Source organism: Marmota monax, unplaced genomic scaffold, assembly GCF_021218885.2.
Source record: "Marmota monax isolate L192 unplaced genomic scaffold, Marmota_monax_Labrador192_F-V1.1 WCK01_AAM20220418_F8-fsc00019, whole genome shotgun sequence".
Classification (NCBI taxonomy): Eukaryota; Metazoa; Chordata; class Mammalia; order Rodentia; family Sciuridae; genus Marmota; species Marmota monax.
The window spans coordinates 3,632,244-3,656,521 of NW_026695242.1; the positions used below are offsets into that span (position 1 = coordinate 3,632,244).

At 38.2% G+C, this 24,278-nt stretch overlaps 1 protein-coding gene across 3 annotated transcripts in view; it reads right to left on the reverse strand.

The window, feature by feature from the left end:
* Positions 1–24,278, reverse strand: part of Lrmda (leucine rich melanocyte differentiation associated) — a 1,020,522-nt gene that overhangs the window by 676,051 nt on the left and 320,193 nt on the right. Inside the window, exon 3 of one of the 3 annotated variants that reach the window (XM_058577977.1) lies at positions 11,100–11,153. The exons of the other annotated variants lie outside the window; for them this stretch is intronic. Coding sequence (XP_058433960.1) covers positions 11,100–11,153 — 54 coding nt within the window. The remainder of the gene's footprint in view (positions 1–11,099; positions 11,154–24,278) is intronic. 3 annotated transcript variants of the gene reach the window in all.

Below are 24,278 nucleotides of genomic sequence, written 5' to 3' on the forward strand. Positions count from 1 at the left end.
CCTGTTGCTACGGGCCTGTGGTGAGGCAGAACATTATGGTAGGGAATGCATGGTGGAGGGGAGCTATTCACCTCATGATAGCCAAGAAGCAAAGAGAGAGGATGGGGCCAGGCTTCTAAAATCCCCTTCAAGGGCATGTCCCCATTGACCAACTTCTTCCACTAGGCGGCACCTCCTGAAGGTTCCTCCACCTTCCAATGGTGCCACAGGCTTGCAACCAAGCCTTCAGCATGTTGGCCTTCAGAGGACATTTAAGATCCAAACCCTAACAAACAGTAAGAATTCATCACCAACAGTCCTTCCCTATATCAAAGTATGCTTCTTTCAAGGCTAAGAAAAGTGTTACCAGATGGAAAGCAGAGTATACAGAAAGAATGAAGAGTATCCAAAATGGTAAATATTTATCTAAAAATTTATACAAAAGATTACATTTTTCTGAATCTTTTAAAAGGTTAACTGACAGTTTAATACAAAAATTGTAACAATGTATTATAGTATTTATTATAGAGATACAAAAATATATGACAAAATAGCACAAAAATGAAGGAAAGATAAATAGAATGGAATTTAGGTGGCTGCATTTATGTGAAGTTGTACAGTAATAACTCTGAGTAGGCTGGAAAATTAAGTGAAGCTGAGCATGCAAATTTTAATCTCTAAAGGAAACACAAAATAAAATAGCTAATAAACCTAAAGGGGATTAAAATAAAATACTAAAAAGTATCCAATTTATTCAAAGGAAGGTAAAAGGAAGAACAGAAAACTAAAAACAGATGAGACAAACAGAAAATATCTTGCAAAATTGCAGACTAAAGCACAAATAAATGAATAACTACACGAAACGCAAATGACTAAGCAGTATGATTAAAAAGATCATCAAACTGAATAAAACACAGACACAAATGAACGTTATCTACAAGGATGCATTTATAATATAAATATGCGAACAGGTTGAAAGTAAGATAAGAAAATATATATGCTGAGAAAATGTAAGCTTTAAAAAATGCTGGTGTGGGTCTAGCAATATCAGAGAAGTAAACATGAAGACAGAGAATTACAAGAGATTTAAAGAAAGATGTTCCATAACAATTAGAGGGTCAGGTCACCAAGAAGGCATACAAATGGTAACTGTGCTGATACTTAACATGTATAATTTCAAAACAGTATAAAAACTAGACAGATCTAAAAGAAAAAATCGGCAACTCCACAAACATGGTTAGATAATATACCTTTCTCAGTAATAGACAGTACCTTGTAACCAAGCAAAATCCCAGTTAAGAATGTAATAGAGTTGAACAAGCTACTGATCAAATTGATCTGATTGATACTTGCAGAACACCACACCCAATAACTGCAGAATACACTTTTTTTCAAGTAAACAAGGTATGTTCATAAAGATGGACCCAATGCTGTACCATGAAATAAATCTCATTAAATTCCCAAATATTAAATTCTTAAAGAGTAAATTCTCTGAGGAATACAGAATGAGAATTCAACAACAAATAAGACAGCTACAAAACCACAAATGTGTTCATTTCTAAAAAGTCATAGATGAAAAAAGGAATCACAAGAAAACTTTGAAAATATTTCAATGCCATATTTACACAAGCACAATACAGAAAAATATACATATGTAGCTGTAGTGGTGCTTGTCGGGAAAGGTTATAACTTTAGATCCTTTAAAATATGAACTTTGGTAAATATGAAGAGCTTACCATTATTTTCTAAGCTTCCATGTTAATAAGCTAGAAGAATAGCAAAGTAAGTAAAAAGAGGAGAAATCAATGAAATAAAAGATAAACAATAGAGAAAATTAACAAAGGCAAAAGCTGGCTCTTTTTAACCATTAGTAAAATTGATAAGCCCAGGAGAAAATCTTTATGACCTTGGGTTAGACAACGACTTTTATATATATATATATATATATATATATATATATATATATATATATATATATATCACTGAAAGCATAATCTATAAGAGGAAAAAATTGATAAATGAGACTTTTCAATATTAAAAACTTTTACGCTTCAAAGCATACCATTACAAAATTGAAAGGACAAAACACAACTGGGAAGAAATGCCTGCAAAGTATGTGTTGGATATAGGAGTTGTGTTCCCAATGTATAAGAGACACTTAAACTTAACGATAAGACAAATAACCCACCTTGAAGAGGAGCAGCAGCGGAAAAAATGGGATATCTCACCCTCATGGATCAGAGAAATCAATATTCTGAAAATGACATACTACCCTAAGTAATCAAAGATTCAGTGCAATTCCAATCAAAATTCTAATGACTTTCTGCACAGAAAAATAATCCTAACAGTCATATGGACCCATAAAAGACCCAGAAAGAAAAACTAAAAAGTGACAATATAAAGAAAAGACTGAGAACATCACAGAATGTACGACAAAGCCACAGACACTAAAACAGCACGGTACTGGTTTGGTTTTTTTTAAAAATAAAGATACATAGACCAATGGAACATAATAGAGAACCCAGAAATCAATAATCAATACACCTCACCTGGCCAACTGATTTCTTTTTTTAACAAAGGCACCAAGAACAAAGAGTGGAGAAAAGAGTTTATTCAAATAATGATGCTGGCAAACCTAGAGAGATGTATGCACAAAAATGAAACTAGGTCCCTTTTCTCTAATTACAAAAATTAACTCAAAATGGATAAACCTGAAACTAAAATCACCACCTAAGAACATAAGGGAAACACTTTAAGACGTTGGTGTGGGCAACAAATTCATAGATAGGACCCCAAAAGCACAGTCAACAAAAGTAAAAATAGAGAATCGGGTTTCTATCAAACCAAGAAGCTTCTGTGCAGCAAAAGAAACAACAGAATTCAGAGGCAAACTTCAGGACATGAGAAAATGTTTTCCAATGGTGCATTCAACAAAGGTTTGATTTCCAAAAGATATAAAAAACTCAGAATGATGAACACCAAAATATAACAAAAATAGCCATTTTTTAAAATGAGCCAAAGAACTAAACAGACATGTCTTAAAAGAAGACATATGAACCACCAAAAAATACATGAAAAAAATGTTCAGTTTCACTAATGATCAGAGAAATGCAAGTCAAAACCACAATGAGATACCATCTCGCTCCTGATAAAAAGACCATCATGAAAAAGACAAGAAATAACAAATTCTGGAAAGCATGTGGAGAAAAGGACACTCTCATACACTGTTAGAGGTAGTGCAAATTAGTACAGCCATTATGGAAAACATATGGACAGTCCTCAAAGTAGAACTACCATGTGACACGTAATTCAACTACTAGGAATATACAGAAGTACCTGAAATCTTTGAACTAAAAAGATGTTTGCACCTCCATGTTTACTGTAGCACAATTTACAATAGCCAAAATACAAAACTGACCCAGATTTCCTTCAGTAGATGAATAAATAAAGAAAATATAGTATATTTACACCACGGAATACTACTCAGTCAAAAAAAAGAATAAAATTCTGTCATTTGTAGCAATGTGGATGCAACTGGAGAACATGCTGAGTGAAGTAAATAATTTGCTGAAAGACAGATATCACATATCCTCACTCATGTAAGAAAACCAGTTAAGCAACCTTGTGAAAGTACAGAACATAATAATTATCACTAGAGACAGGTACAGGGAAGGGGACGGGACAGAAAGAATTTAAGAATTACTTTTAGGGACTGGAAAAGTTGTGAAGGATAATCCCATCAATTTTTACAGTCAATATATTTTAGTAATTATAATTTAAGATCCAAAATAAATAAAAATAAAAAGGAGCAATGTATGAATAGATATTTCCCCAAAGAAGAGGTATGTATGGCCAATAAAAACACAAAAATGTTCTACATCATTAGCCATTAGGGAAATACAAATTAAAACTACAATGAGATACATTATCACATACATGATGCAAAATTTTTAAAAGCCAAAATGAAACCGCATGGCTAAAATAAAAAAGACAGAAAGTGACAAACATTAGAAGCTATGGAAACACTGGAGCCCTCATACACTAATGATGGAAGTATAAAATTTTGCTGTAATTTCAACAGTTTCTCTAAAATTTCAAGATATATTTGTCACACAATCCAGCAATTCTACTCCTTCACATCTATCAATGTGAAATAAAACATATGTAGTTACAAATGCTTCTATTTATAGCAGCACTATTATAACAGCCTCAAATTAGAAACAACCCAAATGTCATCAATGGATAGACAAACTGAACCCACTACATCCAGGAAATGGAACACTACAAAGGTATAGAGATCTGATAAAATGCCTCAATGTGGATGAGTCCGGAAAACATTATGCTAAACGAGGAAGTCAAATACCAAAGACCATATTGTATAAACTCATCTGTATGAAATATACTAAAAAAGGCAAACCAATAAAAGCAGAAACAAGTTTATTGGTTATATAAACTGGAGTTAAGAATAGGAAGTGACTAAAAATAGACATGACAGATTAGGGGAGTGGTAATGGGAATATTCTGATACTCAGTTGAAACAATGGTTGTATAACTATGTAATATTATTTAAAAATCACCAATCTGTACACTTAAAATATGTAATGTTAATGGTTCCTAAATACAACTATTAAAAATATTGATTAACCTCTAGCAAGACTGAACAAGAATTAAAAAAAAAAAGAAGAAGAAGACATTCATGAAGGAAAGAGGCTATCAGCAAAAGCCTACAGTCATTAGAAGGATAAGAAAATACTGTAAATAACTCTAAGCCAATTAATTAAATTATTTAGATGAAATGGAAAAATTCCATAAAAAACAGATTTTTAACAAAACTGACACATAAAGAAAAAGAAAACCTCAACAGTCCTATATTTATTAAACAAATTAAATTTGTAATTTTTAAAACCTCTGAAAAGGAGATTGACAGGCCCAAAAGGCTTCATTGGTAAATTCTACAAAAAAATTTTAAGAAAAACCAATACCAAACTTACAGAAACTCTTTTAGAATACAGAAGAGAAAGGTACACATCCCAATTTATCTTGAGGTCAGTAAATATAAACCTCATGTCTAAATCTAAGACATTAGGAAAAAAGATTGCAATTTTCCATGAACATATCAAAAGCCCTTACAAAATACTAAACGGAATCTTAAAATACATAAAAAGAATAATACATCATGACCAAATCATGTTTATCCCTGAAATGTAAGATGAGCTTAATATTTGAAAATCTACATATTTCATTCCACATATTATCACAAAAATGAGAAAATTGATATGATCAATAGAAGGAAAAGCATCAGAAAAAATTACCATTCATTTATTGTAAATTTGGAACAGAGAGGAAATTCTTCAGTCTCATTAAGGGCATGTAAGAAAATCTACACCTGATGTAATACATATAGCAAAATATGGAAGATTTTCCTTCTAAGATTGACAAGGTAAGATTTCTATTCTCTCTTCTATTCACCATTATACTGAACAGAAAAATAAGACAAGAATTGAAACAAATACATGAAATCAGAAGATTACAAGTAAACTATTTTTATTCCTAGACAACGTAATTGTTTATACAGAACTTCCTAATGAATTTTAAAACTAAAAGACTATAAATGAATTTATCAAGGTTTCTTGAAATTAAGTTCACACCCAAAAATCAACCATATTTATTTATACTAGAGAAAGAACTATGAAAATATATTTATTTATAATTCTATTTACAATAACATCCAAAACACAAAATAATGTAAAAAATTATTAAAGTATGTATAAGACCTCTACTAAAAACTATTAAACATCTGAATACTTAGAAAAAAATAATATTTTTGTGAATTATAAGACAATATTTTTAAGATATCAATTTTGTACAAATTGGTCTTTAATGCAATTCCATTTGAAATTCCACAGGCTTCCTCCCTCCCCATAAAATTTACAAGTTGATTCGCAAATTCATAAGGAAAACACAGAGGACCTAAAAGAAGCAGGAATATTAAAAAGAAGTATAAATTTGAATGGTTCATATTCCCTAACTCCAAGACTTACTATAAAGCTACAGTAATAAAGGCAGTATGGCATTTCCAAAGCAAGAAAAAACAGATTAGTGGAACAAAACAAATTATCTAAAAATAGACCACATTTAAAGCCAATTCATTTTTTATAAAATTTCCAAAATCACTGAAGAGAGGGGAAAAAAAAGAGTTTAAAAGAAAATTTGGGACTAGAAAACTAAGTAAAACACATGGAAAAAGAATTAACCTTATCTCTTAACACATTAATTCCACAGGGACCAAACACCAAACATAATAGCTAAAATGCTAGATTCTAACAGAAAGCATAGAATACATCACAACCTTGAAGGAAGTTGAACTTTTCTTAGAACACAGAAAACCATAATAAAAAAGGAAGTAAAGTGTTTTTAAGTAGTAAACTTAACAAAATAAAACCTTCTGCCTATCAAAAAACACCACTAAGAAAATCAAAGGGCAACTGTAAGACTGAAAGAAATATTTGAAATAAATATACAGATGTAGGTATATAGAAATCAATAATAAAGAAAGACAACTCAATTTTTAAATGGCCAAAATACAACAGCCAGTTCACTAAACATAATATACAAATGTCCAGAAAACTCATGAACAGATGCTCAGCATTAGTGGTTATCAGGAAAATACAGACCATACCACAGTGAGATACTATTTTGCATCTACTAGAACTTATGCAGTTGGAAAGACACTTATGCAGTGAATGTTGGAGAGACACAGAGCAGTGCTGTCAACATTGCTGGTGAAAGCATTAAGAGCACAACCACTGGATGGTGGCTCATCAGTTAGGATTAATCTAACCTACATTTACCCCAAAAGCTGGCAATTACACTTCTGGGTATTTTTCCTAAAAAAAAAAAACAAAAAAAACCACAAACAAACAAACAAACAAAAATCCAACAACAACAACAACAAAAAACTAGATCTACAAAAATAAAATGTTTCACATGACTCTCATAGTACCAAAAATGATAATCAAGCCACATTCCCATCAACAATAAACAAATTATTATGTATTTGTACTTTGGATAGGTATAACACTGGTGAATCTCAGAAATAAATGAAATAAAAAATATACAAAAGAGTGCACAATACATGATCCCAATTAAATGAAGTCCAAGAATAATTGCTGCCTGTGGGGATCATCTACGAAGGTGCAAAGGGAAGTTTCTGAAATGAAATATTCAATATCTTGACTAAAGTGTGGTTACATCCCATATACATTAATTATAATCACCAAACAGCCCACACAAGATCTGTGCAAATTTTACCTCAATTTAAAAAGAATAGTTGGTAAAGTATCAGTCAGGGAGAGTCTGAATGCACTGTATACACTGTAACAAACAGCCCCAAAACTTAGAAACTTAATTAAGCAGGAGTGAGTCTGCTAGCCAAACAGAATCTGCTAGCTGAATGTAGCCTGCTGCCTGATTTTCTGCATAAACTTTACTGGAACATATCCATGCCTTTTGTTCACATATATTTTTACAACTGTTTTGCCATTAGAAGGACAGAGTTGAGGAATTACAACAGAGACTGCATGGTCCATAAACTAAAGTCTAAAATATTGTCTATAGGTCCTTTATAGAAAACATTTGTTGACCCCTGGGTTAAAACCACAAAGGTTTATTTCTCACCCATGCTCCATGTTAACTGAGCATCATCTGGGAACAGGATCTAGTTGATGCAGCCAATTCTGTCTACAATGATACTGGTACCTGTGGCCAGGGAAAAAGAGCAAGTTCTAGGATCTTTCACCAGCGATCAAATGATTTGGCTCTAAGGTAACACATTACTTTTCCTCATAACTTTTGGGCCAGAACTACTCACAAAACCTCACTCACAATCCTACCATTCGTTTTTAAATGTCCCTGAAAATGGAGGAGAACTGGGATATTTGCCAAATAGCACTAATGGCTACTACAATTAAACAGAGAATCAGTAAGTCTGGGTGTTTATTTTCAACATGCATAACCCCACTGAAATAGTACCCTACTGGGTAGAAGTTCTAATCATAAAAATTCCAAAAGTTGCCTCTAACTTTTCCCTTTAGCACCCATTTCACTTGTCAGAGCAGCCCAGAACACTGCTTTCATGATGGATCTAGTCTGTAAATCTGACTACTCATCAATTTCACATTCAATATCCTTTAATAGGGTCCTCCCATCCTCAGTGACCCAGACTGTACCAACTCATCTCTCTCTAATGTGGGTTCAAAGTCAGGCTCTAAGTAGACAGAACACAGCCTATAATTACCCAAGCATATCCTGCTGTTTCTGGATTCCATGTTCTTGCTCTGTGGCTTCCATGTTGGAATTCCTCCACTATTGCTCTCACCCTCTGAGACTCAGTGCAGTCACTAACTTATCTACAGAAATTTCTGAGACCACCAGGCAAAGGGAATTGTACTGCTCTTGAACCAGGCCCAAACGAATAAACTCTCCAATTGCTGCTACTGGGCCAAAGTTCCAAGTCACAGTACTTAAATGACCACTAACTTACCTAGCTCTCACCAGCCTCCAGGCAGGTCTCAAAACACTATTCTATTCACTCTTTGAGTCCTCATAATAACCTCTAGGCAGTACTAATATTTTCTTTATTTCACAGGAAAGAACACTGAGGCAAATGGAGATTAATTATTTTGCATAAGCTCCCACAGGTGGTAAGCAGCAGAGCTTGGAATTTGACCCCAGACTCGCAAGTAGGCCTGGAGGTATACTCTTAAAACTATGCTATGCAATGGTGAGAGCACACAGGTCTGTCCCCTTGGGGAGTACAGGTTTTTAAAAGAAGAAAAAGAAAAACAGCATCTCATTCCTTTTTTGTACCCCCAAGAAAGCCTGAAACCTAAGCATCTGGGCAATAGTAGCTGTATAGTAATTGGAATTGAAATAAATAAGACCCTTATTATGGTCTGGATATGACATGTTGCCCCCAAAGCTCTTGTGTTAATGCAGAAATGTTCAGAAGTAAAATGACTGGATTATTATTTTTTTTTTCTTCCCAACTCTGCGTTTAATGACATTATATGGATGGTTTGAAATTGTCCATGGTGGGAATATTTACAACCACAGAAACAAGCAGTTGGCTGCAAATGAAAAAATCTTTTCTCAACTAGACCTGGTTATTCGACTTTTACTAGCATAGTGCCATTTCCTTGGATTGGCCACTTGAAATATTTAAAATCCTTTGGATTGAAGTTTGCTGTAACCTCATAATAGTACCTCTGCCTAAGTTAAGATGCCTTCTGTGTCTTGATCCTTGGAGACCTTAGTGACTTTGCAGTTCAGGAAAACCTGAAAGTAGCTCAGGGTGATGAAGGCCTTCCCAATGCCAGGTCTGTCCTCAGTACCCTCACATTCTTCCTGATCTGCTTGTGCTCTAAATAATTTGTCTTTACCTCCACTCATCATCATGCAACAACTATGCACAAGTCATAACCTGATCTACTACTCTGCTTCTAACAATTTTCCTTACTTGGCATTACTGTTGCTTCCTAAGCTTGTTTGCATGTTTTTCTTTTTTTTTTAATTTTTTATTGTTGGCTGTTCAAAACATTACATAGTTCTTGATATATCATATTTCACACTTTGATTCAAGTGGGTTATGAGCTCCCATTTTTACCCCATATACAGATTGCAGAATCACATCAGTTACACATGCATTGATTTACATATTGCCATACTCGTGTCTGTTGTGTTCTGCTGCCTTTCCTATCCTCTACTATCCCCCCTCCCCTCCCCTCCCCTCCCCTCTTCTCTCTCTGCCCCCTCTACTGACATTCATTTGTCCCCCTTGTATTATTTTTCCCCTTCCCCTCACTTCCTCTTGTATGTACTTTTGTATAACTCTGAGGGTCTCCTTCCATTTCCATGCAATTTCCCTTCTCTCTCCCTTTCCCTCCCACCTCTCATCCCTGTTTAATGTTAATCTTCTTCTCATGCTCTTCGACCCTACTCTGTTCTTAGTTACTCTCCTTATATCAAAGAAGACATTTGGCATTTGTTTTTTAGGGATTGGCTAGCTTCACTTAGCATAATCTGCTCTAATGCCATCCATTTCCCTGTAAATTCTATGATTTTGTCATTTTTTAATGCAGAGTAATACTCCATTGTGTATAAATGCCACATTTTTTTAATCCATTGATCCATTGAAGGGCATCTAGGTTGGTTCCACAGTCTAGCTATTGTGAATTGTGCTGCTATGAACATCGATGTAGCAGTGTCCCTGTAGCATGCTCTTTTTAGGTCTTTAGGGAATAGACCGAGAAGGGGAATAGCTGGGTCAAATGGTGGCTCCATTCCCAGCTTTCCAAGAAATCTCCATACTGCTTTCCAAATTGGCTGCACCAATTTGCAGTCCCACCAGCAATGTACAAGTGTACCCTTTTCCCCACATCCTCGCCAGCACTTGTTGTTGTTTGACTTCATAATGGCTGCCAATCTAACTGGAGTGAGATGGTATCTTAGGGTGGTTTTGATTTGCATTTCTCTGACTGCTAGAGATGGTGAGCATTTTTTCATGTACTTGTTGATTGATTGTATAAAATGACTGGATTATGACAACAGTAACCTAATCAGCCCATCCTAGTTTAATGGGTGATAATTGTAAGATGAAGCATGGCTAGAAGAGATGGGTGAACCCTCGAAGGCCTGTTCTTTCCCGTGACCCACCCTACACTGCTTTCTGACCCCTCCATGAGCTGAGCAGCTTTCCTCAACTGGGTCCTTTGGCCATGATGCTGTGCCTCACCATAGGCCCAGAGCAATGGACTGGACCAGCCATGGACTGAACCTCTGAACTTGTGAGCCCAAATAAACTTCTGTTCTAAGTTGTTCTTATTGGGTATTTTGGTCACACCAATGCAAAGCTGACCAACACAACCCTGGGTCCCCCAAATCAAACCCTGGGTCCTCTTTCTGCTAAACAAAGTCCTCCAGACTAATGGCCTTAAGGAAATAGACAGCTAACTGCCATATGTTTCATTGTCCTGGTCCCAGCCCTTCCTCCAGGGATGATGGCCAACTTGAAAAGACAGCAGGGACCCAAATTAAAGACCATTAGAAAAGAAGCTACTCACTCAGAACATTTAGAGAATCCTGAATACTTGGGAAAGTGAGAATGTTTCTTCTCTCTGCAGGAAACAGAACACAGCTTTCCTTAAAGTTTTTTCTCCCTCACATAATTATGCTTTAAATTGTTAATAGCTATAATTATGGAAGATGGCATTGTTGTGCTTGTAATTTTTCCTATTCCCCTTGGTATTTATTGATGATAAATGGCTTTATTAAAAAATAATGATAATTACCTTGTTTGGTTATATATCAATATAGTTTCAGTTTTTCTTTATTACCACTTACAGAATTTTATAGATTACCAACATTTAGTTCTTTTATTGGTTTATATTCTCTTGATAAAACTGGGAGTGGAATTAACAATTTCATCCCTTCTTTTCCTGACCCTCCAACCCCATCCCAAATCTGTCAAGAAAACAATCTAGAACAATCTTTTCATGTAGGAGGTTATGAGTTTTACTACTACATAAATTCAAACAATTAGCAGCAGACCTCAAACTTATCCCCTAAGGGCCAGAGTTATCACCAAAATGTGAAAAGTGAGGGGCCCTGAGCCCCCACTATGTCTCACAGAGTCAGCACTCCTAGTTCAAAATGAACCCCTTCTGTTGGAACCAAGGCTTGAAGGCTGCTAAATTAACTATAAGAGGATCATATAGGCAAACAGCTCTTGGGTAGCTCCATGTCCAGAGAAACTCCTCTGGGATCTATTTTGAGTCCTCCGTGGAGTTTTTCAACCTGTTAAATGCTAAGACTACACATCTCTTTGTTTAGGGTCCCCCACTGGGAATAGCCCAGTTCACATTTTCAGCAAAACACAAACGCAGTCAAATCAATGATCCAAATGTAGGTTACCCATGATTCTTCGTAAACAGTGCATTTGGCAGCATTCTTTATAAGAAGGTGAAGTCTGAACCTTCAGCACTGAGAAGGGGAACAGTACACACCCATGTGGTACTTTTAAAGTTAGATGGTTTGGAGGGAGAGGAACACAAGGAAAAGAACGTCACATTGGAAGTTAGACCAAACCAGTCCAACCTAGGGCCATGTTCTTTGAATCCCCTCTCCTTTCTGAAAAAAAAAAAAAAAAAAAAATTACCAGCAGCCCAGGATTACTGCAAGGATAGCCTCGCACATACTTACTTATTGTTTAATAGGTATAAGCATATTTTCTTTTCTTCCGGGCCAGTGTTTTCAAATTGGAGGTGACTCTGCCACCTCCTCCCAGAAATTTAGTGATATCTAGAGACTTTTGTTGTTGTTGTGATCACAAATTGGGGAGGGCCATTCTACTGGCACCCACTGGGTAGAGTTCAAGGATGCTGCCGAATATCCTACAATGTACAGGATGGCACCACAACAACTACGTGGGCCAAAATGTCAACAGTGCAAACACTGAGAAATGTTATTCTAGACTAGTGTGAAATAATCTTTTCATTATGGTTGCTTCTTCTTCATAGTTTCTGTCTCTTATAATGAAAGAAGCAAAGATTTACTGAGAATCTACCATGCGTATAACTCTGGGGTAGGCACATAGTTAACACCCTCATGCATTTGCTTGCCTACCATCATTTTCCCAAAGTAATTTCCACCCTCAAATATTGTCCACCCCTATGACTATCAAACCATGGCTTCTCCTTTCTTCGTGATGCTATTCTCAGAGGCCATGAAGTCAGACATGCTGTGTGTCAGAGCAAAGACCTGTATTAATCAACAATTCCAAATATAGCAACAGCAGTTTGAAAATCAAAGAATGGGCCTTGGGGACATCAATATTTGCATGTTCATGATAAATACTTAACTACACATCTGTGCAATGTTCAATATACTTGGGGAGAAAAAGAACATTTATGTTGATTTTTGTCAAGTTCTACAACCAAAGCATCTGATGTACTAAAGAAATGTAACTGAAGAGTCATAATGGGATTTTTCTAACCATCAATTAACTTATACACCTGCCCCTGGGGTGGCAGTGGTAGTAGTAGTAGTATTGTTGTTGTCGTTGTTATTATTTTTTCAGTCTATGAATTAGATATCTATTGCTTTCCTATCTGATGTCTACAACTCAGGGACCCTATATTTAATGTTCAAGGCCCACCTTTGTGTTTCATTCTTCTTTATATAGAGACATATGTATATGTATGTGAATGTATATATTTGTGTATATGTGTGTGTATACACAGAGACACCCCTTCTCCATGAGCAGAAGCCCCTGCTTATCATTTATTGTGGGCTCTTCTGTAAGTGCTTGGAAGTCACAGTCTCATCTTGTTGTGATAGAGCCCCTACAGAAACAGATGATATCCCCTTCCCCATTTTACAGGGGTCAAGTATGGAGACAGGTTAAGTAACGTGGCCAAAGTCACACCACTACAAGGTGTCAGAATGAGTGTTCATACCCTGTGTGTCTGGTTCCAAAATCTATGCTCATTGTCACCACTATTCTAGAAGGAAAAAATCCAAGACACCTGGTGAGCATTCTTTGTAGAGAGCTAAGCTATGAGCATACCCTTTGATCCAAAAAATCTACCTTGAAGAAGGAATCATCCACAAACACTAGTTCATGTGCAAAAACATGTAAAACTGAGCCGCTGCACAATTTGAAATGGAGTCAAGAAGCATACACCTAAACAGGGCAAGGAGAGCTTTTCTATGGAGTACAAAGTGAGGAGAATGTGACAAAGAGTACTTTGCTTAGACCTTATCCACTCATCCCTCTTCCTTGGTAACAGAACCCTGATTTTACTCTGGGTGGCACTGCACCCAGATGGAAGGTTACATTCCCTGCATTGCAGCCAGGGAGAGGTATGTGCTATAAAGAGTATGTACTTTTTCATTTCTGCTTCTTCCTCCTTCCTGCTTGGGATGTGGATAATATGAATGGAATGCCATGGTTACATCAAATCATGAAAACAACTTAGAAATTGAAGGCCACAGCTAAGAATGGTGGTATAGAAAGACATAAGGCACAGAAGCCAGAAGAAGCTTTGTATCCATTGACTTCATGAAGCTAACTAAGAACATTGGCCAGCTGCCTGCTGCCTCTGGGGAACTCCACTCTTTTTTTTTTTAAGAAACTCAATTTTCATTTTAAGTCACTATTATTTTGGTTTTCTATCATATGCTACCTAATATAGAGACTTTCAAACCTGGCTATCACATCTCTATTACTCATAACTTTTATAATGAAATTTTTTATTATAATCTTATTTGCAAATAAAAGTAAATTAAAAAAAAATGTTTTAAAGGGTCAAGTATGTTTCCAGGTTGCCTTTTCTTGCCACAGTATGCACACATGGTGAGGGGAGCAAGGGTGGGGAGACCCAGGGAAATCACAGGCCTGGCACACAAATCAATAATGTGGGCACATCCTGAAAACGAAAGGGACAGATGGAATCCAACCAAGTCCACCAATTGCCAAAAAGATTTTTGGCCAAGTAAGATTGAAAGGCCTCCTAAGGTAAGCCTCAGGTGAAATATCCTGCAGGTAATGGGGGAAAGCACAGGATGTACTTCCAGGCTGGTGAACCTCACTCAGAAAAATGCCCAGGAAGCATGAAAATAGGGAGTAAAGGTAGCAAGACACCATCTCCAGCTCCAACATCAAGGGATCCCCCATTAAGGTGTCCCAATTAAGGGGACCCCAGAGATAGTAACAAAGAAGCATAATATTGAGCCACTAGGCATGGGGTTGTACCAGAAAATATAGAACCTACTGAAGCCTCCCAATCCCAATGTCCTATGAGAGAGGGCTGCCAATAGTAACCTGGTGGTTAAGGAAGACCTCAGGGGACAGCAGAGATAATCTAATGGGGTCTTCATGATCACATTCCCTCAGGTGGTCACAAAGATTACAGTGACAGCGACAGACTGAAAAGTCAATCATTGTGTGATTCTTCTGCCTTGTCTTACACAAAATAACTGCCGAATCCATTTAGGATTCATTTTTTTAAGACCATGTCAAGTCACTAGGCTTTTAGTACATCCTGTGTAGCCAAGGGGTGGGTGGGTATTTTGGAAGAGATAAGAAGGATAGATCCCTGTTCCAAAGATGCCATAACCTACATGGAAAATGAGTTGCACATCATTCAAAACATATAAAGAACCTCCATCTATGTTCATATGCACATTCAACCTTGATGGTTATGACTTCAGAGAAAAGGCAAAGTAGAGAGGAAAACCTGCACAGAGTTCAGGGGCAGGAAGATATGGGTCCCCTGCCGAGTCTTGACAGACAGATAACATTTGAGCCAGAAAAAAAAATTAGGAAGAATGTATTTCAGCAAATAATTAGTGATAAATGAACATATTCTCAATGAACAGTAAAAGTAAAAAAGAGAAGTAAACTGGGAGAAGGAAAGGATAATCCTTAACAATCATGGATTATCATGTTGGGAAGGAAAGTAGACATTGCTCATCTGTTCATTCATAAATTCATCAATAAATAGTAGATGGATACTGATCAGGTTCTAGGACCTCAACTAACAAACTATTGACTCCTGAACCATAGGGGAGCACCTGGAAGAAACTATTAGACAACCCCTGCTCATTGGAACTGAATGAAAATCCATGTTTCTCAAACTGCCTGATATGGGGAAATGCTTAGATTTTTCTGGGCTTTATCTCTGTATATAACTCGGGTGGGGGGAGTAATAACTAACTTAGAAGTAATGAGACCATCCTTTGGGATAAGACATTTTTCCTGTAGCATTTCCCACACAGTGAAGTTGAGCTCACTTTGGCCTCCTGAGTATTCCAACTCTCACCACATCAATGGTGCCTTGAAAACAGTGTATGCCCAATAAATATTTGTTTGTGGATCTTGCTTACTGTGTGCAAAGACCCATGCAATGGTAGGCTAGGATTGTTCAGTTGTCCAAGGTGCCAGGCAACAACTTAAGCCTAAACCCATGGCATGAGTCCTCTTAGAGGTAGTGGCATATTTTTTACAATGCTTGATGAAATTGAGGGCAGGGGTCAGAGATGCTTACAGAAAGAACCATGTAATAGGCATTGGTATTTAAAACATAAGTGACTCTGGCTTTAAGTAAATGTTTCATATCCAATAAAGAAGGCTAAGTATCTATCATTCTGATAGATTGCTATAAATGAAACATTAGAGAGGCTCTTAAACACCTTGTTTTAGATCTTCATTACCTGAAATTAATCTTGAGCAGAATATCCCACCCAATATGGCTGAACTCCATTAAGTAGAGCCAGTGAGATAACATAGGCTAAGCTTGTCTAATAACAGCAGAATCAGGAAGGAATCCAATGGGACAATATCACTTCTGCAGCCCAAAAGCCCTGCAAGCCAGAGCAGTAGAGAATGCTTTCTAGAAATTTCTAAATGTAACTTTCAAGCCCCTGGAGATGACACAGGATAGTCTCACAGTCTCTTCCAAAAAGCAACACAGGGGCTATGATTATTGTTTAACCAGCATTACTAATAAGGGGAGACTAGTGAGATCATGACTCACCTGTGCTGCCTCACCTGAGAGCAGCGAGAACTTTGCTGACTCCAGATCCCTTTCAGGACTTCTACAAAATCATCAGTGTTGGTGAAATGTCCTAGGGCAATTTCTATCAATATGCAGAAAGAAACCAAAAGCTCAGGATGACATAAATTCAGAGCATAAAGAAGGAGGAGGCACAAATACAACTAATACACTCAGCTAAAAACACTCAGTGCAAAACAGAACAAAACAAAAAGTTCAGTGCAAATTTTCATGTTGAGGTTTGGATATGAGGTGTCCCCCAAAATCTCATGTGTGAGACAATGCAAGAGTGTTCAGAGGTGAAGTGGTTAGATTACGGAATTGTAACCAAATCCGTGAATCAATCTACTGATATGGATTGTAAACTGTAGGCAGTTAGGGCATGGCTAGAGAAGATAGGTCACTGGACTTGCCTTTGGGGTATATATTTTGTCCCTGGTGAGCAGAGGTCCCTCTCTGCTTCCTATTACAATGTCCTGAGCTACTTTCCTTCTCCATGCCCTTCCACCATCATCTTCTTCTGCCTCACCTTTGACCCAGAGCTATGGAGTTGGCTGTCCCTGGCCTGAACCTCTGAAACCATGAGCCATGAGCCAAATAAACTTTTCCTCCTCAAAATTGTTCTTATCAGGTATTTTGGTCACAGCAATGAAAAAGCTGACTAAAACATTTCAAGAATGATGATAATTCAAACCCCCAAGAAACAGAGGTACTCGCCCCACAATATTGATTTACACAAGTGCATGTCACATGTGTGTCCAGAGACTTCTGCACAACAGCGCCATGTGCCCATAAACAGAGATCCATGTGGACTTTATCGTTCAGGAGGCACTTGGAGAACGTAGCTAAGCAGTATTCCTTCAACATTTGCCTTTAAGCCCAGCAAGAAAAAACTATTTGCCAGATAATACCATGAAACCTACTTTTCAATGGGTTATTTAATAAAGAAAAAAATTAATAAAGAAATAAAAATATAAGGCTCTTCTGTATCAGCTTTGTCTCCAAGACCATCTCACTCCTCTAGCAATCAGAGGGTGGAGCTGGGAAGCAACAACAGTAACTGTTAGCTACAGTATGGAAGTCTTAGAAACCCTGGCTCAGAATTCCTTCAGCAGGAAAGTTTCTCCAAAAATGAAAACAACATTTCACTCTAGTATACCATCATCATGCACTACTGTATCTAAACATGCTTCTTCTTTGACACATCTGGCCCACTTGAATTTCAGCATTATTTACCTTTCCTAATCCACCAATCAATTATTCCTAGTAATCATAGTTAACATGTATACACAAGGTACTCTTTTACTTGCTTTGGTTTTTCTATATCAACTCACTACACTTTAAGAAAAGTACTAATGCTACCCCCTCTAAAGAAGTGAGGAAAAGGAGGCTCAAGAAGGCAATTAACTATGCTGCCTGCAGTCACACAGCAATTAAGTGGAAGTCTTGTGATCTGTACTTAGCAATTTGGCTCCATCAATCCTGCTTTTCATCCCAACACTGTCCTGTACAGGCTTTGTGTGTTTATTCCCCAGGTGAATAAGATGAACCCGCACGTACAATCTAGAGAGTAACATTAAGGAAAACTGAGTGTTCTTGGACACATTTGTCCCCAGTTCCTTCCATCTCATTCCTTATTCCTAGTATTTAGCAATTAGATATTTCTTCTGCCCTCTCAAAATATGCTTTTGATATAAAAATGTCCACAAGATATCCCAGCATGCACCGGCATGACATGAAACGGGCAATTTGTTTACTTTGAACACGTGGCATGCTCTTGATATTAACATCTTAGCTGGTGTTCTGGGTATTAGGCATTTTGCTTGACTAAAAGAAAGTGAAGAAATTAACACTTGCTGGCCACATGTCGGGTGATGTGCTCCAAGCTTTCGACTTCATCCTTCTCTTTAATTATAGAAACAGATCCACCAAAGGTAATTTGTGGGATCTAATTTTTAGAGAAAAGAAACAAACTCAAAAAGGTCCATATTTATATCCTGGTCAGGGAGGATCACTTACAAGTGATGGCATGTAGATTTACACCAAAACCTGACCTGAAGCTGAGGCTGTTGCTACAGCAGCTCAGCGTGCTGGGTAGCAGATACCATACCCTTTAAAACCAGAAACTATTTTTACGTTTGTTTTGTTGTTGTTTTTTTCCTCCCTCTGAGCAATGAGTCTTTACAGATTTACTGGTTGTTAAATGCTACTGACTCTAGCTAATTCCCAAATTAACTAGATTCCTTTCGGAGCTTGTAAAATGTGCTACGCACTCAACCTCTGAATTTAGCGTGCAAGATGATGACCACAGCAGCAAGAATGGAGCAACTTTCTTGTTAGAACAATGCACGCCCAAAAGCCTCCCTTTAATTTCTACCTTCTTTTACGAGGACTGTGTGAGCGAGGACACACCTAGGATACCGCATATTAATTTCAACACAGCTAATACCCAAAATGTCCCACCAATTTACTCTTCACTGACAATGTTAAAAGAAAATGATTTATGCAGATCAATCATCTCGCTCATCAAGTCCTACCCTGACAGCCAGCCTTCATCATTGCTATTTAAAAGGCACTGCTGACAGAAAAGACCGACTCTTTGATTAAGGGCCCTGTCTGGCTAACCTTTTATTTGAAGAATGATTGCCGCTGAGTGACAAATACTTTTCCATTCATTTCAAGGCAAAGATATTGACATTCAAATTCTTGATGGCTACACTGAGCAGATGCCACTGTTGGCAAGAGGCATGAGAGCAACAGCAGGTACGCCATGGCTCTGGGGCAAGGGGAGAAAGAATAAAATGAAAAGCACGCACGCAGCACTGGCTAAAGATCCTCAACAAGTGAGCACACCGTGGTCTCAGCCAGATCCTCCTTCCTCGCAGTTATTAAAGGAGAGCTGTTTGTAGTTTCGCCCCAGCCCTCTTCTTAAAAGTGCCCTTGCCTTACCTTGACCCTACTGGGAACTGTAAAGGCCCTGTGGACTACAAGAAAAAGAGCCCAAGAGCATGAGTTCTCAACCCTAGGGACTCTTCTCCATCCTGAACTGTACATCCCAGCAGACCTCAGGCAGAAAGGAATGGCCAGGACCTTGGGTGACTAAATACAAATAGAAGGAGCTCCTGAAGACTCACCCTTTAAAAAAAACAAAAAAAACCCAAGAAGACTTTATCCCCATCTGCTAAATAGAAAAAAAACAGAAACAAAAAACAATGAGGCAGAGATTGATAGAAACAGAGCAAAAAAGAAAAAGAAAAACTAAGCTTTTTTTTTTTAAAGGCAATTTTTCTAATCCATTTCAGGTTCATTTAGATCTTGATCAGCATCATATATATAATGTACACATACCTTCACAATGGGATTATGTTGCTTGTTTAAATGCAAAATATTACCTTAAAGGGAAGTAGGGAAATTATGGATTAAGGAAGGCTATTTGTGACAAGAGCCATCACAAAGCCTCAAGATTAATCATTTCCAGGAACAAAGTGAAAATGCCCCAGCGGGTCATCAACCATTCCTTTCAAATCCTGCAGAGGTGCAATGTGCTAGTCTTACAAGCATGCTTCACAAGAGAGAGGATATCCAAGAAAAACAGCAGTTCCAAGCCTCCAACAAAGTCCCCACAGTGAAATAGGCAGGGACAGTGGAGGTTCCACCAGAACCTTCTCTCCTGTCATTCCAGGGCCCCACAGGAGTGACCTAGGCAGCAGAGTAGAGGAAACCTATAGGACTTCAGAAGGACAGAAAACCCACATTTGGCCAGGTGTGGTGGCACACACCTATAATCCCAGAGGCTTGGGAGGCTGAGGCAGGAGGACTGTGAGTTCAAAGCCAGTTTCAGCAACTTATGGAGGCCCTAAGCAACTCAATGAGACCCTGTCTCTAAATAAAATACCAAAAAGGGCTGGGGATGTGGCTCAGTGTTTAGATGTCACTGAGTTCAATCCCCAGTTCCGAAAAAAAAAGAAAGAAAGAAAACAAAACCTGTATTTGAATACAATCTCTGCTACATATTAACTAAGATCTGTAGACATTACCTCCCAATTCCCTATTATCCCACCTGCAAAATGGGATGAGTCTGTCTGCTTTGTAGGGTTGTCTGTAGATATTAAAAAATACAAAGCAACTTTCCCTTATCTAAATCCTCCTCCCCTACTTTTCTTAGCTCATCTCTGCTCACTGGTTTATATAAAAATAATCCATGAGGGGTATGAGAAAAATGATGTACAATTACTGTCCTACTTCCTCACTGTGCTACAATGGGAACAAATGAGATAATGTTGACATTAAAGCACTTTATACATTTTAAATCGATATAAAAAGGTTCACTGTGGTTACTATTGTGCTCCACAAACAGGATACTCCAATCCATTTTGATCTTTTCCCTTATTTGTTTCTCCCATCTATATTTCACATGGTGAACACTAAATCAATAACCAATTAATCAATAATCATAAAATCATCTACATTTCTTAGAACTCTTAGTTGCTTCTGCAACTGACATTTTTCCCATAAGAAAAATTTATCAGAGGTTATTGTGAAGCAGGCATCGGGACAAGGAAGAAAGAGAAACGCAACATCAGTCCAGTTAAGCAAAGAGACAAAGAGGTGGTTTCCATATTGTATTACATAGTACACAGGACAATGACAGGCCAACAAGGAAGGGCATGACCACCTGGGGAGGTCGGGGAAGATTTACTGCAATGGTGTTAGAGCAAGTCCTCGCCCAGAGTCAAAGGAAGAGGTGGCACTGCAGGGAAGGAGAGGAGGCCTGAGAGATCCATGCTCCTGGAGAGACAAGGGAAGTTCAAGTCAGACTATTGATTCAATACACGGTCCTCTAGGCAGTGGGGAGCATGAACTTGAAGCTGCTGTCATACAGCTCCTGGTTCAGAAACGTCACTGTCATGAAAGGTTGGACACATCCAGGGTGTCTACTCTGTGCTAGAAATTGGAGTCACAGAGATGAAAAAGTCTTTCTGTCAAGAGACCTCTGGGCTGTGGGAAAAGATGCTCCCTGGCTCTTGGCAGTACGTGAGCAGCTGCTCCACAGGGACGAGGCTCAACCCACCCACACTGGTACCTAAGGCATCGTGCCAGGTCTGGGACCTGCACTTCACACTTGATGTGATAGTGAAGGTTCCTGCTCAGCAGCTTAGCCCTACTGTTTGGTTTCTATAGACTCTAGTGCCAGCTACAGATGGCCCACTTGCGCTTTCAGAGCTATGCCCTCCAGCTCTCTGCCTTCCCTTGTGGACACAAGCCTGTTGCTGTCTTTCTTTGACTGTCTGCCTGCCTGGTGGCTCCTGAAAGCATCTCTCAAAGTGAGTGAGCCTCTATTCCAAGCCTCTACCCCTTGCTCCCTGTACTGTAGCTGCAGTACAGGTGCAGCCACAACAATGCTATGTGTTCACTAAATCCTATGTCATTGTCATTTAAAACAATGTGGGTTTCTGGTCAATACAGACAAAAAAAAAAAAAAAAGGATTTAAGATATTCCCAAGCCTGGCCCTTAAATATATCTAAGTGCAAATCTTTAAACCAGGTAGTCTGGAACAAGAAGAATTTATTCTCTCACTTTTATGGATACCAGAAATCCAAAGTCCGATGTGAACAAGGCTCAAGAGGGAGAATCCTTCAGCTCCTGGTGGTTCCTGGCATTCCTTGTCAGGAGTGGCAGTATAACTTCAATCTCTACTCTGTCTTCACCTGCCCTTGCATATCTGTGTCAAATCCTTCCTCCCCTTTCTCCAATAAAGACACCAGCTATTAGATTTAGGGCCTACTCTAAATCCAGAATGATTTCATCGCAGATCCTTATGTAATTCTATGTACAAAGACCCTATTTCCAAATAAGTCCACATTTGAGGTTCCAGACAGACAAGAATTTGTCTGGGAGTCACTATTGAACCCAGGATGCCTCTCTTGCCACCTTGGAGGTCTCATGATCCAGATGGAGCAACAAAACATTAAGTCTTCCGCCAGCCAGATCCCCAGGTAACCAGGTGAAATCCAGTTCCCCAATACTGACCCTCCTGGGTGTGTAAGTTGAGCAGGAAATGAAACCTTGTGGTGGGAAGCCACTGAGATTTCAGGGTTAATTTGTTACAACAGCAGAGCCCAGCTGAGCTTGGCTACCTCTCCAAGCATGGTGCCCTAGATCTGCAACTCAGGTGCTGTTTACAGGCCTAGGGCTAACACCAAGTGTTTTCATTTGGCTTGTTTTTTACTCAAAAGCCCTTTTAGGTTGCTCTTGCTGAATGTCCTAGGAATTTCTCCCAGAGCTTTGCTTGGCTTGGATCTGCCTGTTTGGGAGGGTTCTTGTTTTCCCTGGGTAGTATAATTAGGCTTTTGCTGATAACATCACTGTTTTCGGTACTGGTCCCCGAGGAGAATGTGGTAGCCAATGGTAGTTAGCTTTTGCTTTTATTGGGGTGGGAGAGAGGAGGAAAGGGGTCGAACATGAATGTTTTCCTGCTAAATTCATCCAAAAGTGAACCAAGAAAAACAGTAGCCAGGGTCCCTTTCTTACACAAGTGGAAAAGTTTTTAGTTATGCTGCCTTTGGTTAAAATTTCCAGTTCTGCAAACTTCTTAGCTATGATACTTTGAAATGTTACATATTATCACAGAGCCCTAGTTCTCCCACCTTTAAAAAACAAGTGGGTTAATGCCACCTTTCCTAGGTGGCTATGATGATTAAATAATAAATCCACTTTTAGCTGTGTGCACTGATCACAGTAGTTCTCATGTAAATATGAACTTCCTTTGTTCCTATAAACAAGCCAATATATTCCCTCTTGGATCTTCTTCCACTCTGGGGCAAGGTAAGAGTTAAGTTGGTGTGAATCCATGATCTTTAGCACTGGTCTTGACTATCCTTGGTGCAGAAGCATTCTCTGGCTTTTCTCTGGTTCATTCTTTCAGACAGTACTAATCTATTCTTTGGAAACAAAAGCAAAACAGTGGATAGACTAACTAATCTCTTTAACCAAGTGAGATTTGCTCTTGAATATTTCATGAAAGTTCATTCTGATCCTAGAGTTTGACTGAAAGCTCTCTGAAAGTCAGGATTGTGTCTTATCCTGCCTCTGTAAGTCCCACAGTCAGCATGATGCCAAAGTGACCAGGTGTCCCCTGCCCCATACTCACTGACCAACCACAGAGAAAGAAGGACTGGGTTGTTCCCATAGTTAAGACAGAATTTGGCCTCCAATAATGGATGTGCCAAATGAATGGGCAAGTACCAGTAAGCAGAGCAAAGAGAAGGTAGCAGAAGTCAAAACACTTCAGTAATCGATCACAAAGAGGGAAGATTCAACTCCACTCTGCAGATTTGCTGGGTCTCTCCAGAAACAGATCAACTTCATAGTCTGTTTACTATACCCTCCCTAGCTGGATCAGCAAAATTTGCTCTTACAGTGGTGTAAATATTTAAATGACATGTTATCTATTGTATAGTATATATTAGATAATGTGTGTATTATAGATAAACATGCAATATAGATCTACAGCACCTGCTTTGTTGCTGGCACTATTATGCTTTACCTATAAATTAGCTAATTTAGTCTTCACAAGTATATAACATAGGTGCATTTTTGTTTTTGTAGTACAGGGGACTGAATCCAAGGCACTTTGCCACTGAGCTACATCCCCAGCCATTCTCATTTTTTATTTTGAAACAGAG